We start from the raw sequence: 15,908 nt of genomic DNA on the forward strand, positions 1-15,908 counted from the left end.
TCAGTTCTGCTTCTCGATGAGTAATTTATTTAAAAAGACTTGACCTGTCATTAGACATTTGTGATAAAATGATTTGCTTCCTCTTCAAAGGTTGAAGAGTACAGGGAAGCTTTGCATTCCGTTCTTGTCCTGCGCCCTGGCGGTATCCATTTAGTACCAGAACTTTATGCTGTTCCAGCTGAAAAGGTATTTCTTAAATATTTTCCAATATGTGCATGGTATCTAATCCTACTTTGCAGATTAATACTTCCAAACTGAGTCTGGTAACAATAAAAAAAAAGCATTAGAAGTATTTGTCTCAACAGTATTTGTCACAATGTTATTTTGCTAACGTATCTTTTAAAGATATTCTTGCTATGTGAAGAGGTTCCAACCTGTTTAATCTTTTCTGTGCAAGTGGAATAAGTTGAGACGTGGAGAAGTGGTATGAAAATGCCAGTCCAGTTCATTTTATGAGACATTTAATATGAGTGCTATAATGATTACAGACTGGTATCCATATCATTTGTGCTTGCCTTTACTTGTTTACTAAGTTATAATAAAATACTAGACTAAGTGGGACCCGTTGGGTCCCAGCATCACACAGGAGGGCTGGTCATCCAACGCAATATTCCACCTCTCCACCAATTCTAATATTGGTGGCCAGTTGGGGGGGGGGGCTTTCTGGAGCGCTAGTATGGGTGTTATGGGCTGAAGGGACTGGTTTCCAGAGGGCTAGTATGCACAGCCGTAAGTAGTAGCATTTTATCTAAAATCAATATACAGTGCAAACAGGAAGTAAGTGCATTTACAGTAGTGCCTTTTAACTTCAAGCTAAAGCACCCAAGCCACCATTTGCAGTAAGTAATGCATTTCAACTTCATGCCAATGCACCCATGCCACCATTTGCAGTAAGTAGTGGCTTTCAACATCAAGCCACACCCAAGCCATAATTTGCAGGAAGTAGTGCCTTTCAACTTCATGCCGCCATTTGCAGTAAGTAGTGCCTTTCAACTTCAAAGCTCCTAAGCCACATTTGCAGTAAGTAGTGCCTTTCAACTTCATGCCACCATTTGCAGTAAGTAATTCTTTCAACTTCATGCTACCATTAGCAGTAAATAGTGCCTTTCAACTTCAAGCCAGTGCACCCAAGCCACCATTTATGCTCAGGAATAGTTGCTTTCCGAGAATTATATCTACCATAAATTCAAATTCACACATGCACTGACTACACCGCCCAACACGGACTTCCATCTGTATATATGTATATATGATATATGTATATATGTCCCCCCCCCCATCTCCCTTCTGTTTTTTGTTTTTTTTCTGTTTCTTGTTTTTTGTGCTAAATTGTATGTATGCACTGAGTACGAGCAGCTTTCAGTTTCACTGTACATGTATAGTGACAATAAATGGCATATCTATCTATCTATATCTATTTGCAGTAAGTAGTACCTGTCAACATCATGCCACCATTTGCAGTAAGTAATGCCTTTCAACTTCATGCTACCATTAGCAGTAAATAGTGCCTTTCAACTTCAAGCCAATGCACCCAAGCCACCATTTTCAGTAATAGTGCCTTTTAACTGCAAGCCAATGCACCCAAGCCACCATTTGCAGTCCGTAGTGCCCCCAAGCCACAGTTGCAGTAAGTAGCATTTCAACTTCAAGCCATTGCCAATGCCCAGGCCACCATCTGCAGTAAGTAGTGCCTTTCAACTTCAAGCCATTGCACCCAAGCCACCATTTGCAGTAAGTATTGCCTTTCAACTTCAAGCCAAAGCAACCAAGCCACCATTCGCAGTAATAGTGCCTTTCAACTTCAAGTCAAAGCTCCCAAGCCTCCATTTGCAGTAAGTGGTGTCTTTCAACTTCAAGCCATTGCACCCAAACCACCATTTGCAGTAAGTACTGCCTTTCAACTGCAAGCCAAAGCACCCAAGCTACCATTTGCAGTAAGTAGTGTCTTCCAACTTCTTTCACCTTCAGGCCAATGCACCCACGCCCTCCATTTGCAGTAAGTAGTGCCTTTCAACTTCATGCCACCATTTGCAGTAAGTAGTGCCTTTCAACTTCAAGTCAAAGCTCCCAAGCCACCATTTGCAGTAAGTAGTGCCTTTCAACTTGTTGGCAGAGGTGCATTGTGCAGCGATTCTTGCAGCCTACCCAGTGCTAGACCAAAGATAGCTCAGAGCAGTAAAAAACACAGTGAGGCATCCATCTTATTCAAACTGGAAGAAAAACTTTATTTACACACTTGCTCACACATCAATTACAGTACCTCTCATTGGCTGTTATCATTGTCAGTTACTATTGGCTGCTATCATTGTCAGTTACTATTGGCTGCTATCATTGTCAGTCATTCACCACCTGCACCAAGATTGTCTGAGTAACAATACAACATTAAGATTAACTTCTTTACAATTGAGAGCATATTTTTCATATATGTCAACACCCCCACTTGCTCTCGCATTGTTATCTTAACTCAAAATAAAACATCCTAAGGTTTTCTACCTTACATCATGTAGACTTTTACATACATGGTTACTCTCCAAACATAAACTTTGCAAACTCCATCAACTTAAATTTTGTTGCAGGTTTTGTCATCACATCTGCTACCATCTGGTCTGTTGGGCAATACTCCAAACTTATTTTGCCATGATTCACAGTGGACCTCACGAAGTGATATTTTATGTCCACATGCTTACACCTCTGTCTACTTACAGGATTCTTTGCTAACGCAATTGTACCCTGGTTATCCTCATAAACCTTGGGTGTTGGGTACTGATATCCATCAATACCTTCTAGTAATTGTACTAGGTACATACACTCTTGTAGTGTTGCGGCTAACGCCATATACTCAGCCTCACAAGTTGACAGTGCAACGGTGGGCTGCTTTTTGGTTTTCCATGAAATCAAAGGACCATTTTTGTTTAGGCTTACACAATAACCGGTTGTACTACGTCTGTCGGTTACATCAGCCGCCCAATCTGCATCACTGTACGCTTGTAACGCCAGTTTCTCGTCGTCACATTTCCTGTAACACAACTCTTTCTCAATTGTGCCTCTCAGATATCTCAGTACATGTTTTACAGTAGCCCATTGCTCTTCCGTCGGCTCACTAAAGTACTGTGACAGTTTACTTACTACAAAACTGAGATCGGGTCTCGTGCAAGTAGTCAGATAAATTAGGCTACCTACTACCTCTCTGTATTTTCTGACATCAGTCATCATTTCTGCATCATCAGTGTAGTTTAATTTTTGTTCACAAGGTGTTGCCCTCGGTTTACAATCTTGCATATCAAACCTTTCAAGTATTTTCTCCACATATTTCTTCTGTGACATTCTCACACAGTTATCACACTGGTCAAAATTAATGCCAAGAAAATGTTTCAGTTTGCCCATGTCTTTCATCTTGAATTTGGCAGTGAGCATCTCTTTCACAGCTTTCAGTGACTTTTCATCACTGGCAGCAATAATTAAGTCATCGACCCATATTATCATGATCACTTTCTCATTTTCTGTTTCCCTTGTGTAAACACAATGATCAGCTGGGTTTTGCACAAAGTTGTTTTCAGTCAGATACTCATGTAGCATTTTGTTCCAATTTCTACCCGACTGTTTTAACCCATAAAGTGACTTTTTTAGCTTATACACCAACTTTTCATTTGCGCTGGATTTTACATCGTAACCTTCTGGCTGTTCCATGTAAATCTCGTAATCTATTGGTGCATGTACGTAGGCAGTTTTGACATCCATCTGATGTAAAATCAGGTTTTCCTGTGCTGCTTTTTGCATCATCACTCTGATACTGGTCAGGTTAGCAGTAGGAGAAAATGTCTCCTCATAGTCTACACCCAATATTTGACTGTATCCTTTGGCTACATACCGTGCCTTGTATTTATCAGATCCATCCTCATTGTTCTTGATTGCATAGACCCATCTACCCCCCACTGCTTTCTTACCCTCAGGCAAGTTGGTTAGGGTAAATGTGTCATTTTCTCTCAGCGACTGCATTTCCTCATGCATTGCGTTAACCCATTCCTTTGAGTTAGTTGAGGTTACAGCTTCCCTGAATGTTAGGGGGATGTTACACATCAATCTGTAGCAATAATCTATGTTAATCATTACATGATCATCACTCGCCTTGCCAGTTACATATTCACTTAAGTAACCTGGTTTCTTCCTCAATCTAGAAGGGTAACGTGCAGGCTCATGCTTGGTTTCACCTGGCTGTGCTTGGCTATTCACCTCAGGCCTAGTTACTGGATCTTGGCCCTGAGTATGTCCTGGACTCTCATCAGTATTTTTTCTCATCCTACTGGCCCTATTCTGCACCTCAAAGTCATCGTCACTGGGGGTCATGTCAGTCTGTGTCTGCCTCTCTATAATTGTTTTGGTCACAAACTTCACCAGTCTGTGCTTCTTTACTTTCCCATTGTCAGGATAGTAAACCATGTAAGCTGGGCTATTCTTGTCGTACCCGACAAAGATTCCCTTCTCACACTTTGAGTCCAGTTTTCTCTTGTCCTGTTTATAGGCATAACACTCAGACCCAAATTTTTGCATCCTAGACAGGTTGGGCCGTTTTCTTGTCAGCATCAAGTAAGGAGTCTGCTTTGTGCGCTTGTTAAAGCATCTGTTCCTCACTACAGCTGCTGTCTGCACTGCATAGGTCCAAAACTGTTTAGGTAACTCGCTCTCTATTAGCATACACCTGGCCATGTCAAACAGGGTGCGCCAATTTCGCTCAGCAGTACCATTCTGGTGTGGTGAGTATGGCGCTGAGGTCTCATGTCTAATGCAATTTCTGCTGAGTAGTGCCTGGTAATTCTTTCCCATGAATTCAGTACCATTGTCAGACCTCATACATTTAATCTTCCCGTATGGGGCTGTGTCAGCAAGAAACCTCTCGGTGGCTTGCACTGTGTCACTCTTATTCTTTAGAAAGTACACAAACACTGCACTGGAATAATCATCAGTGAATGATAGCGCAAACCTGTACCCCTCTCTGGACTCTGGTTCTATTGGTCCCGCTAAATCTGTGTGTACCAACTTCAAAGCTGCTTTGGCTCTTACATTAGGGTCCCTGTTCCTAGTTTGGATAAACTTTCCCTGAGTACACACTTCACAGTGTAGAGCAGGTTTGTCTGCTTTGCCCTTAATTGCCATACCTTCAACAACACTTGGTAATTTTTGAATATCTTCATAATTACAGTGCCCTAGAATCTCATGCCATGTCTGCATATCATAACTGCTCTTACATTGGTCATCACATTCAACGTTTACCGTGTGCAAGTAGTACAGTCTGTTGTACTCATGAATGTGGAATTTTGTACCGTCCTTGTGTTGTAGGACGTCTTCCCTGTCCCTGAAGATTACGGTTGCTCCGCTGGAAGTAGCTGCTTTTACAGAGAAGATGTCCTGCGGGTATGAGGGGATGTACAATGCCTGCCTCAGTGTTGTGTTGTGGCGGCGCCCTTGGCTGTCGACCAAGCAAACCTCCGCGTCTCCTCTGCGCTCCGCGACTCCATCACACCTTGTGCCGTCAGCCAACTCCACGCAGTGTGTCTCGGACTGGAACATATTGTCGAACTTCTTGAACCTTGCTATATCAGTGATGATATGTGAAGTTGCCCCCATATCGACCATCAGCCCTTTCAACTCGACTCCACGCTCTGACTGGATCTTCGCGTCCCTTTCACTCACCAGGAATGCATATTCCTTGTTGTTAGTCTCCCCGGAAACTTGTCGTGCGTTGTCCCGCCGCTGTTTCCGTCTGCAGGTTGCGTCCCGATGTGTGGTGCTTTTACAGTGACTACACCACTGCTTGCGTTGACATGCTCTGGCTTTATGTCCTTTTAGGCCACACCTGAAGCACACGATGTCCGCTCTCTCCGCACTTGTACTTGTCGTGTCGGGTCTCACACTCGGTTGCACACGTGCCTTCATGACATTGTCGTCGGATGCTGCTGCACGCATCTTTTCCGTGTCTTCATAGCTCCGTAGTTTAGTTTTAAATTCGGCAAAAGGCATTGCCTGCTCACTTTGCGTGACATGGATAGCAAATGGTTTGAAAGATTCAGGCAGTCCCTTCAGAATCATTGCAATTAACAGTCCGTCACTCAATACCTCACCAGCGTTTCTCAATGCTGTGATGGCTGTCTCTGCCCTTATAACATATTCAGTTACACTCTCGCTGCTCAACTTTTGAAGTGAAGTCAGTTCTGTATACAGACTTATTACACGTGGCTTTCCCTTACCCGCATAATAATCTCTCAAAATAGTTAGCGCTTTCCGCCCATCGTCTGCTGCTTCTCGCATTACCAGCGACAAACTCTTGTCATCCAGAAACTGGATTAGCTCAGCATATGCCTCTGAATTTTTGGCCTCGTCTCCTTCTTCATTGTCGGTAGGCTCTTCCAAGATAATATCCTTTAGCCCTTGTAACCGAAGATGGCCCAAAAATTTAGTCTCCCACAGCTCATAGTTCTTTTCATCTCCGTCAAAAACTAGCCGAGACCAGCGGCTACTCGACTGGGTGCTCCGTCTACTCATGGTGCTAGCTTAGCAAGTTAACTCTCACCGGACGTTTCTCTCGGTGGTAAATCCCTGGTTAACTGTCTCTGGGTACCTCTGGGTAACTCTAGGTAAAGCTGGGTAAAGCTGGGCCCATAACCTGTTGGCAGAGGTGCATTGTGCAGCGATTCTTGCAGCCTACCCAGTGCTAGACCAAAGATAGTTCAGAGCAGTAAAAAACACAGTGAGGCATCCATCTTATTCAAACTGGAAGAAAAACTTTATTTACACACTTGCTCACACATCAATTACAGTACCTCTCATTGGCTGTTATCATTGTCAGTTACTATTGGCTGCTATCATTGTCAGTTACTATTGGCTGCTATCATTGTCAGTCATTCACCACCTGCACCAAGATTGTCTGAGTAACAATACAACATTAAGATTAACTTCTTTACAATTGAGAGCATATTTTTCATATATGTCAACACAACTTCATGCCACCATTTGCAGTAAGTAGTGCCTTTCAATTTCAAGACACACCCAAGCCAAGCCAATCAGAAGAGGGGGGGAGGGGGGGGTTCTGGAGCGCTAGTATGAACCATTTTAGCACCAAATAGACATTTCTTTGCAAGCTTTAGAACCAATAGATATTCTTGCAAGCTTTAGAACCAATAGACACACTTTTTGCAAGCTTTAGAACCAATAGACATTTTCTGAAATCTTTAGAACCACTAAGGGCACTTACATTTGAGTAGACATGTGTTCAGTGTTATTCACAGCTCAGAGAAACGTGACCCTCTGCCTTCCTCCATCTTGAAGAGTGAGTGAGGCACACAACTTCCTGGTTTTATAGTCTCTCCCCCCTGCCGCCAGTGGGGAAAGCAGAGAGAATGGGGAATTTTGTAAAAACATTAATATCTCTGTCATTTTTAGTCGACGGGAAAAATCCTCGGCACACATGTGGCGGAGGGGGGCTCTGAGCAAGGTGGCCAAAAATGACGGTTGTAGGTGGCGGCGTTCTCTCGGAAATCGCAGCACAGATGGCCAAAACCGGTCAAGAACAGACTTTTAGTAATATAGATAGATTTCTGCTGATGGTGGGCCTTTCATCCTTTTGTTTTGCATTCCAAGTCCTTTTGTTAATCCATTGTACTATTCTGACAATTGCTGATAAATATGAGATTCTATATTAATTTGGTACACCTCAGCAGATGAACTGTACTACATCTCTCTGTCAACCAATCAATGATTTGCCAACTTCCACCAGATGTTTAATTTTCTAGAGATAATCTTTCCTCCTGACTGTCTTGATCTACTTCCCTATTTACACACAGGACAATAAAATTATAACTTCTCAATAATTGTTTTTTTCCCTAAATTTAGTAACTTGAGTAAATGGCTTGTAGTACTAGCCCAGCTTGAACTTGAAATAATTAAGAAATCTATCATTACCACCAGGGGGTGCTGTACGATGGCAGCCTCACCAACGCTCTCTGTCTTTTTGCGTGTTTTTTGTTATTTTTCGTGTGTTTTGAAAGTATGTGATAATGTTCTCTGGTTTGCTTTATGTGGGGGTGGGAGAAGTGGTCGGGGGAAACTTTTTTTCAATCTCTTACCTTGCCGGACATGTGATTGTTTTATCTCCGGTTGCTCTACGGCCTAACATCATGGAGCTGGCGGCCTTGCTCGGGTCTGACTTACCGCGGGGATGTGGACTTACCATCGGAGCCGATCCCTTGCCTGGGATCAACGCTCCAACCACAGCCTGCGGATTTCACCATCGAGGAGCTCGCAGTCTCCGGTAGAGTCCGAAGTTGGGAGCTCCAAACGACGCAGAAGGTTTCGACCAGCCCCAACCCGAGGTCAGATCGCCTGGTGCGGGGGAGCTGAGATTCCCCCCCCCCCCCCCCCCATGCAGGAGGTTGATAGCACCGAAGCAGAGGGCCCGACTATCCAAGATCGCCCCATCAACGGAAACATAGAAACATAGAAATTAGGTGCAGGAGTAGGCCATTCGGCCCTTCGAGCCTGCACCGCCATTCAATATGATCATGGCTGATCATCCAACTCAGTATCCCGTACCTGCCTTCTCTCCATACCCTCTGATCCCCTTGGCCACAAGGGCCACATCTAACTCCCTCTTAAATATAGCCAATGAACTGGCCTCAACTACCCTCTGTGGCAGAGAGTTCCAGAGATTCACCACTCTCTGTGTGAAAAAAGTTCTCCTCATCTCGGTTTTAAAGGATTTCCCCCTTATCCTTAAGCTGTGACCCCTTGTCCTGGACTTCCCCAACATCGGGAACAATCTTCCTGCATCTAGCCTGTCCAACCCCTTAAGAATTTTGTAGGTTTCTATAAGATCCCCTCTCAATCTCCTAAATTCTAGAGAGTATAAACCAAGTCTATCCAGTCTTTCTTCATAAGACAGTCCTGACATCCCAGGAATCAGTCTGGTGAACCTTCTCTGCACTCCCTCTATGGCAATAATGTCCTTCCAAAACTGCACGCAATACTCCAGGTGTGGTCTCACCAAGACCCTGTACAACTGCAGTAGAACCTCCCTGCTCCTATACTCAAATCCTCTTGCTATGAAAGCCAACATACCATTTGCTTTCTTTACTGCCTGCTGCACCTGCATGCCTACCTTCAATGACTGGTGTACCATGACACCCAGGTCTCGCTGTATCTCCCCCTTTCCCAATCGGCCACCATTTAGATAATAATCTGCTTTCCCGTTTTTGCCACCAAAATGGATAACCTCACATTTATCCACATTATGCTGCATCTGCCAAACATTTGCCCACTCACCCAGCCTATCCAAGTCACCTTGCAGTCTCCTAGCATCCTCCTCACACCTAACACTGCCCCCCAGCTTAGTGTCATCCGCAAACTTGGAGATATTGCCTTCAATTCCCTCATCCAGATCATTAATATATATTGTAAATAGCTGGGTCCCAGTACTGAGCCTTGCGGTACCCCACTAGTCACTGCCTGCCATTGTGAAAAGGACCCGTTTACTCCTACTCTTTGCTTCCTGTTTGCCAGCCAGTTCTCTATCCACATTAATACTGAACCCCCAATGCCATGTGCTTTAAGTTTGTATACTAATCTCTTATGTGGGACCTTGTCGAAAGCCTTCTGGGAGTCCAGATACACCACATCCACTGGTTCTCCCCTATCCACACTACTAGTTACATCCTCGAAAAATTCTATAAGATTCGTCAGACATGATTTACCTTTCGTAAATCCATGCTGACTTTGTCCAATGATTTCACCACTTTCCAAATGTGCTGCTATCCCATCTTTAATAACTGACTCTAGCAGTTTCCCCACTACCGATGTTAGACTAACTGGTCTGTAATTCCCCGTTTTCTCTCTCCCTCCCTTCTTAAAAAGTGGGGTTACGGAAGACTTGAGGCCCCCGACCGTGGGAGAACAAAGAAGGGAAGAGATTGAACATTGTTTTGTCTTCCATCACAGTGAGGAATGTGGTGGAGTCACTGTGGTGGAAGTTTATGTTAAAATGTATTTTGCGTGTTCTGTTGCTTTTTATTGGTATGACTGTATGGCAGATGGAATTCCTCATATGTTGCAAAACATATTTGGCTAATAAAGTATGATTATGAACATATTAGTTTAGTTTGACACGGTGCGTGCCATTTTTGCACGAGTGTCAGGAGGGAAGCATTTCTTCAGAACCTTAGGAGAGGCAAAGATACACAGTGGATGTAATGCACCAGGGTTGCTTTCCACTCTTATGCAATCCACATGCAAACATATATTTTTAATCCCACTCCAAAATTATCCAGGCCAATTAATTGCCTCAGTTTAACCTTGCAATAAAGAAGTATTTGATTATTTTCATAATTAGCTTGTTTTTGTTTGCATCTGAATTCAAATTATATTTATTGGACATTGGGACTGTGGCCCACTGAGTTCACCAACCAGCGATCCCCGCACATTAACACTGTCCTACTACCAGGAACAATTTACACATACACCAAGTCAATTAACCTACATACCTGTACGTCTTTGGAGCGTGGGAGGAAACCGAAGATCTCGGCGAAAAACACGTGCTCACGGGAAGAAAATACAAACTCCGTACAGAAAACACCCCTTTTTTGGGGATTGGACCCGGGTCTCTGGTGCTGTAAGGCAGCAACTCTACTGCTTCACCACCATGCATTATTCTCTGTTTACACACTTTGTGCCTACTATTTTAATTACTTTCATGGAAACGTCCTAATTTCTGTATTACATGTCCATTCTTATTTTGAATTTCCTCTCCTTAAATATTATTTTTTAATATTTCTGATTAATTTGATATGCTTCACTGTTTTCATGCTAAAAACTAAAGTCTTGGGTAGAATGCCATATGAAGCAGTCTTGTCTTTAATAGAATCACAGAGTGATACAGCGTAGAAACAGGCCCTTCAGATCAAGTTGCCTACACCAGCCAACATGTCTCAGCTACATTAGTCCCGCCTCCCGCGTTTTGCCCTTATCCCTCCTAACCTGTCCTATTCATTCACCTGTCTAACTGTTTCTTAAATGTTTCTTAAATGTCAGGATAGTTCCAGAACCAGGTGACACAGTTTATCCATAAGGGGTAGGCCATTTAGAACAGAAATGAGGAAAAACGTTTTCACCCGGAGAGTTGTGAATCTGTGGAATTCTTTGCCGGGAGGCCAATTATCTGGATGCTTTCAAGAGAGAGTTAGATAGGGCTCATAAAGATAGCAGTCAAGGGGTATGGGGAAAAGGCAGGAACTCCACTGATTGTGGATGCCATGAATGGCGTGAATGGCAGTGCTGGCTCAAAGGGCCGAATGGCCTACTCCTGCACTTATTCTCTATTGTCTGTAGTCCCTGCCTCAATTATTTTTTCTGGCAGCTTATTCCATACCCACACAACCCTTTGTGTGAAAAAAGTTTCAGTCTTATTCTAATGTCTGTGTACAACGCCCAAGTAAATCGAATGCTTCAAAACTAGCAACTTACACATTTTGTTTTCCAGATGGCCGAAGAGTCCCAAAACCCTCACACTGTTTCAAGGGTCTACATGGGGAAGTTGCCACACATGTGGGGACAATCTTTGTATATACTAGGAAACCTTGTCTCGGAGGTAAATGTCACAATTATAAAATAATGTAATATATAAAGGTTACAATTTCTCTGATTAAATGTTTTAAGATAATGTCTTCGTACTTCATGCATCTGTCCATATTTTTTTGTGTAGATGGTGGTTGTGTGTACATTCCCAGTGTTTTGCATTAATCTTACTTGTCATGCAGTTAATTGCACAAAGGCACACACCAAATCTGCAATTTATTTCTGCTTGTTAGATGAGTTTGTGATTCTTTTTTAATGTACACACATGAAGATTTAAAAAAAAACTTGTCTTTCCTTAATCAACTACATACAAGCTGCAGTACAATGTTTCCCTCTTTTTTTTTTTCTGATTTCACTTGGGTGATGTTCCTAATTTTATTTGCTTCTGGTGTCTATCTTGTTAACCATTTTATCTCACATCTTTATTCCTAGATTTACTGGTTGTTCTTGTTTTGGTCACTAATCTTACCCGTATTAATCATTTATGATATATGGGTGAGTGAGTCTCTGGTACGGACAGCATATATTTCCCATTACAAATTGAGAAAGGATGATAGTCCCCCTATAATGTCTGCAATTCACTATAGGTATTCCCATAGTGTTGTGGAGTGACCCAGGATTTAGACATGGCAGCCATGGTTAACTGGAAAGATCATTACCCTGTCTGTTTATTCTACTCGGTGGAACTCATTATATAAATGGTCTTCATGTTTGTAATGAGATAACTATAACAGAGTTTTTACCCTGTTACCCCAATGTTTCTACTGCATCTGGTAGTCACATTGTGACCTCCTTTATATTGCCATGACCAAGTGTGGACTAGGTCACCATTTCGGTGAACACTTGCGCTCTTTCCACCAAGCCTTGCTGGATCTCCTGGATGATAATCATTTTAACACCCAACCCATTCGCAAATAGACTTTTCTGTCGTGGGCCTTTCTGTCATTGGGCCCACATATATTCTGCTTACAACCCAACAATATTAACGTAGAATTCTCCAATTTTAAGTCATTATCTACTATCCCTGCTCTTTTTCCTGTGCCATCCCCAACCCTGAAGCGTATCCATTTACCCACTATCCAGCCCAAGTTACCTGGTCCTTTCGCCTCCTTTGTACTGTCATATCCTATCTCAAGTCCCTTATTTCCCTTATATTCCCCCCCCACCTCCTTCCACCTACATCCCACTCTCTGGCCTTACATTTCATTCCTTGTTACCCATTTATCTCTAGTCTTTGTCACTTACTCCACCATCTGCCAGTCAAACACCCCTTGCCTGTATCCTCCTATCACTTGTCAGACTTTGTCCTGCCCCTACCTCCCTTGATCAGCTTTTATCCCTGTCACAATCAGTCTGAAGAAAAGTCCCAACCTGAAATGTCTTGTCCAATCCCTGCACAGATGCTGCCTGACTGATTTTGCTCATGAATTCAGCATATCTGCATTTTTCCCCGCATAGTGGCATCCTTCCAACTGCAGTGACCAAAACTGAACACAAGACTATAAATTTTCCACGTTTGTACTCTATTTCACATTAGAGTATGAATGTTTATACTCTAATGTTCACACATTTTTGTACATGAGTGTCAGCAAATTTTTCGGAGTCTGGATAGCATTTGGAATGCACAAAACTGGTCATATTTAATGCATTAAATTCGATGAACCCAGATATTCTACTGTACAGTGGTTAAAGATGCAGCGCAGAAACAGGCCCTTCTGCCCACCGCACTGACCAGCGATTCTCGTGCACTAGCACTGTCCTACATACTAAGGAAATGTTTCCATTTTTACCGGAGCCAATTAACCTACAAATCTGCATGTTTTTGGAATGTGGGATGAAACTGGAGCACCCAGAGAAAACCTACCAGCTCACGGGGAGAACTCCGCACTGACAGCATCCATAGTCAGGATCTCTGGCGCTGTAAGGCATCAACTATACCGCTGCACCACAATGCTACTCGAGCTCCGTGCTCAGTTGGTTAACTCTTACGCTTATAAATAACAGGAATTGGAAAGTGGAATAGTAATTCCATCCAATATTCTCTTATCTACCTCTGCCTCAGCTGAGTTCAGTGTTTACTACAGATTGGAAATCACAATTAGAGCCCTTGAGGCAAGTGTGGGTTCACTATACTCCATGCTTTAACTGGGTGAAGAATGCTCCGATCTCTGAAATCTGCAATCTTATTGTAAAATGTATTTCCTCCAGGGATTTCTTGCTGCTGGTGAAATTGATCCATTGAACAGAAGGTTTTCAACTATTCCTAGACCAGACGTTGTAGTACAAGGTGTGTTTTTTTTAATTAATTTGTAGTTGTGTATCGGTATGACAGTTTTCATATTGGAGGTCCACCTGTTTCAAAAACCACTACAAATTAGGATAAATTCTGTATTGTTCAATATTACTGAGCACGAATTTGCAAATGGAAGATGTGTTTCATTTATATGAACAAATGTTAAGTCTGAAGTTCATTTTCTATACTTTTTCTGAACATACCATGGTAAGCTTGCCCATGCTTTATTTAAGGTTGATTCAAGTATTTTTGCAAACAAACAAAAAGCTATTGTTTGATGTTTAGTCTGTTCTTAACAACCAGTTTAGCACCAACGGTATCGCTGGGTAGGAAATTTGGACTTTTAAGGAAAGAATGATGATATATTTCCAAGTCGTGACAGTGTCTTAATTGGAGGAAATTGCCAAAAATCTGTTTCACTGTTGAAGATCACTGTTCCAGAAATAGTCACGCTTCCAACCATGATGTTTCATCAAGACTGATATCTAAAAAGAATGCAGAAAATTGATCTTGTCTATCCTGTGCACAAAAAGCTCAACACATAGTTTCTGGCTAACGGCCATCTATCTATTATCAGTAAGGAAAATGATGGAAGCATCATGAACACAACTAATAGTCATCCCTTGCTCACTAACAATCTATTGGATCTCACTGCAGCTGGTCTGACATGAACAAGAGTGTTCCAGTCCAGAGGAGAGGTAACAATAGTGTTTGACCTTGTTTAGCATCAGAGAGGCCCAATTAATTTGAATTGGAGCACAAAACTGCAGATGCTGAAAATCTGAAAAAATCCATTGAAAATGAGATCAGGCAAATAGAAGGTTGATTCTTCACAGACTGCAGTATTATGTTTCACACAAGATGGTTTCAGTTGTTGCATATCATGCTAGGGATATCCTTTTAAGAGTGTTTCTGGACCGTGTCCAACACCCAGCCCGTTTCATCTAAACTGTTTCAGTTTAAACTGTTTCATCAAATGATCTCACATCATATACTGTACATTGGAATGGTTACTGATGGTTCTAGTTTCTAGTCCTCGAATAATGAAATGGTCCATGGTCATATGATGAAACATTGACAATGCTCAAGTATGGTATAATAAGCAGCAAATTTTGGTCATGACCATGTCTGGCAATAATCATCTTTAGTTTATTTTAGTTTTAGTTTTAGAGATACGCGCGGAAACAGGCCCTTCGGCCCACCAAGTCTGCACCGACCAGCGATCCCCGCATATTAACACTATCCTACACACACTAGGGACAATTTTACATTTATGCAAAGCCAATCAACCTACAAACTTGTACGTCTTTGGAGTGCGGGAGGAAACCGAAGATCTCGGAGAACGTACAAACCATACAGACTGCATCTGTAGTCGGGATTGAACCCGGATCTCTGGCACTGTAAGGCACTCTCTGTTGAGATGGTGCATTTTCATGTCCCATTTTCCTTTGTTCTTCTTAGTTTTAGAAGATTGTTTGTAAATCTGATCAACAGTTTCTGTTGCTCTTGAAGTCCCATTGCTTGCTACTGCATTTTAAAGTCTGAGTACGTATGTGGAATGCATCTTTTTAGTGGATTTCAGCACAACCTATAATAACTATATAAGAAAGTCGTGATGTAGTCAAGGTCACATTACAATGAGCATGAAATGCCATATTGAATTGTGGTTTGTTAACCTATTTGCTGAAAATTGCTTTGTTGGTGGAGATGCCACATTTGATCTGAGACGATAAACTGAGTTCCTGTTTGACTTTCCTAGATATGAAAGATTGTATGTTTTTCAAAAATGTGCAAAGGATTCTCTTGGTGTCCTGACAAACATTATTTTATTCAACAAAGATGTTAAAACAGCAATTGGGAATACTTGTCATAATTGCTGTTGAATGTACTTGCCGTTTGCAGATTGGAAGCTCTTCATGTAAAGAAAAGACACACAAAGCAAAAGGCAGTATCATGATGAAAGAAAAGGATTACTTATATATTGCAAAATTGAATTCCT

At 42.2% G+C, this 15,908-nt stretch overlaps 1 protein-coding gene across 5 annotated transcripts in view; it reads left to right on the forward strand.

The window, feature by feature from the left end:
- The window catches only part of phka1a (phosphorylase kinase, alpha 1a (muscle)), a 129,648-nt gene that overhangs the window by 32,193 nt on the left and 81,547 nt on the right, over window positions 1-15,908 (forward strand). For all 5 annotated transcript variants that reach the window (XM_055643867.1, XM_055643863.1, XM_055643864.1 and 2 more), the window contains exons 11-13: window positions 91-186; window positions 11,522-11,629; window positions 13,825-13,903. In XM_055643867.1, coding sequence (XP_055499842.1) covers window positions 91-186; window positions 11,522-11,629; window positions 13,825-13,903 — 283 coding nt within the window. The remainder of the gene's footprint in view (window positions 1-90; window positions 187-11,521; window positions 11,630-13,824; window positions 13,904-15,908) is intronic.

The sequence above is a fragment of the Leucoraja erinacea genome, chromosome 12, assembly GCF_028641065.1.
Source record: "Leucoraja erinacea ecotype New England chromosome 12, Leri_hhj_1, whole genome shotgun sequence".
In the NCBI taxonomy this organism is placed as follows: domain Eukaryota; kingdom Metazoa; phylum Chordata; class Chondrichthyes; order Rajiformes; family Rajidae; genus Leucoraja; species Leucoraja erinaceus.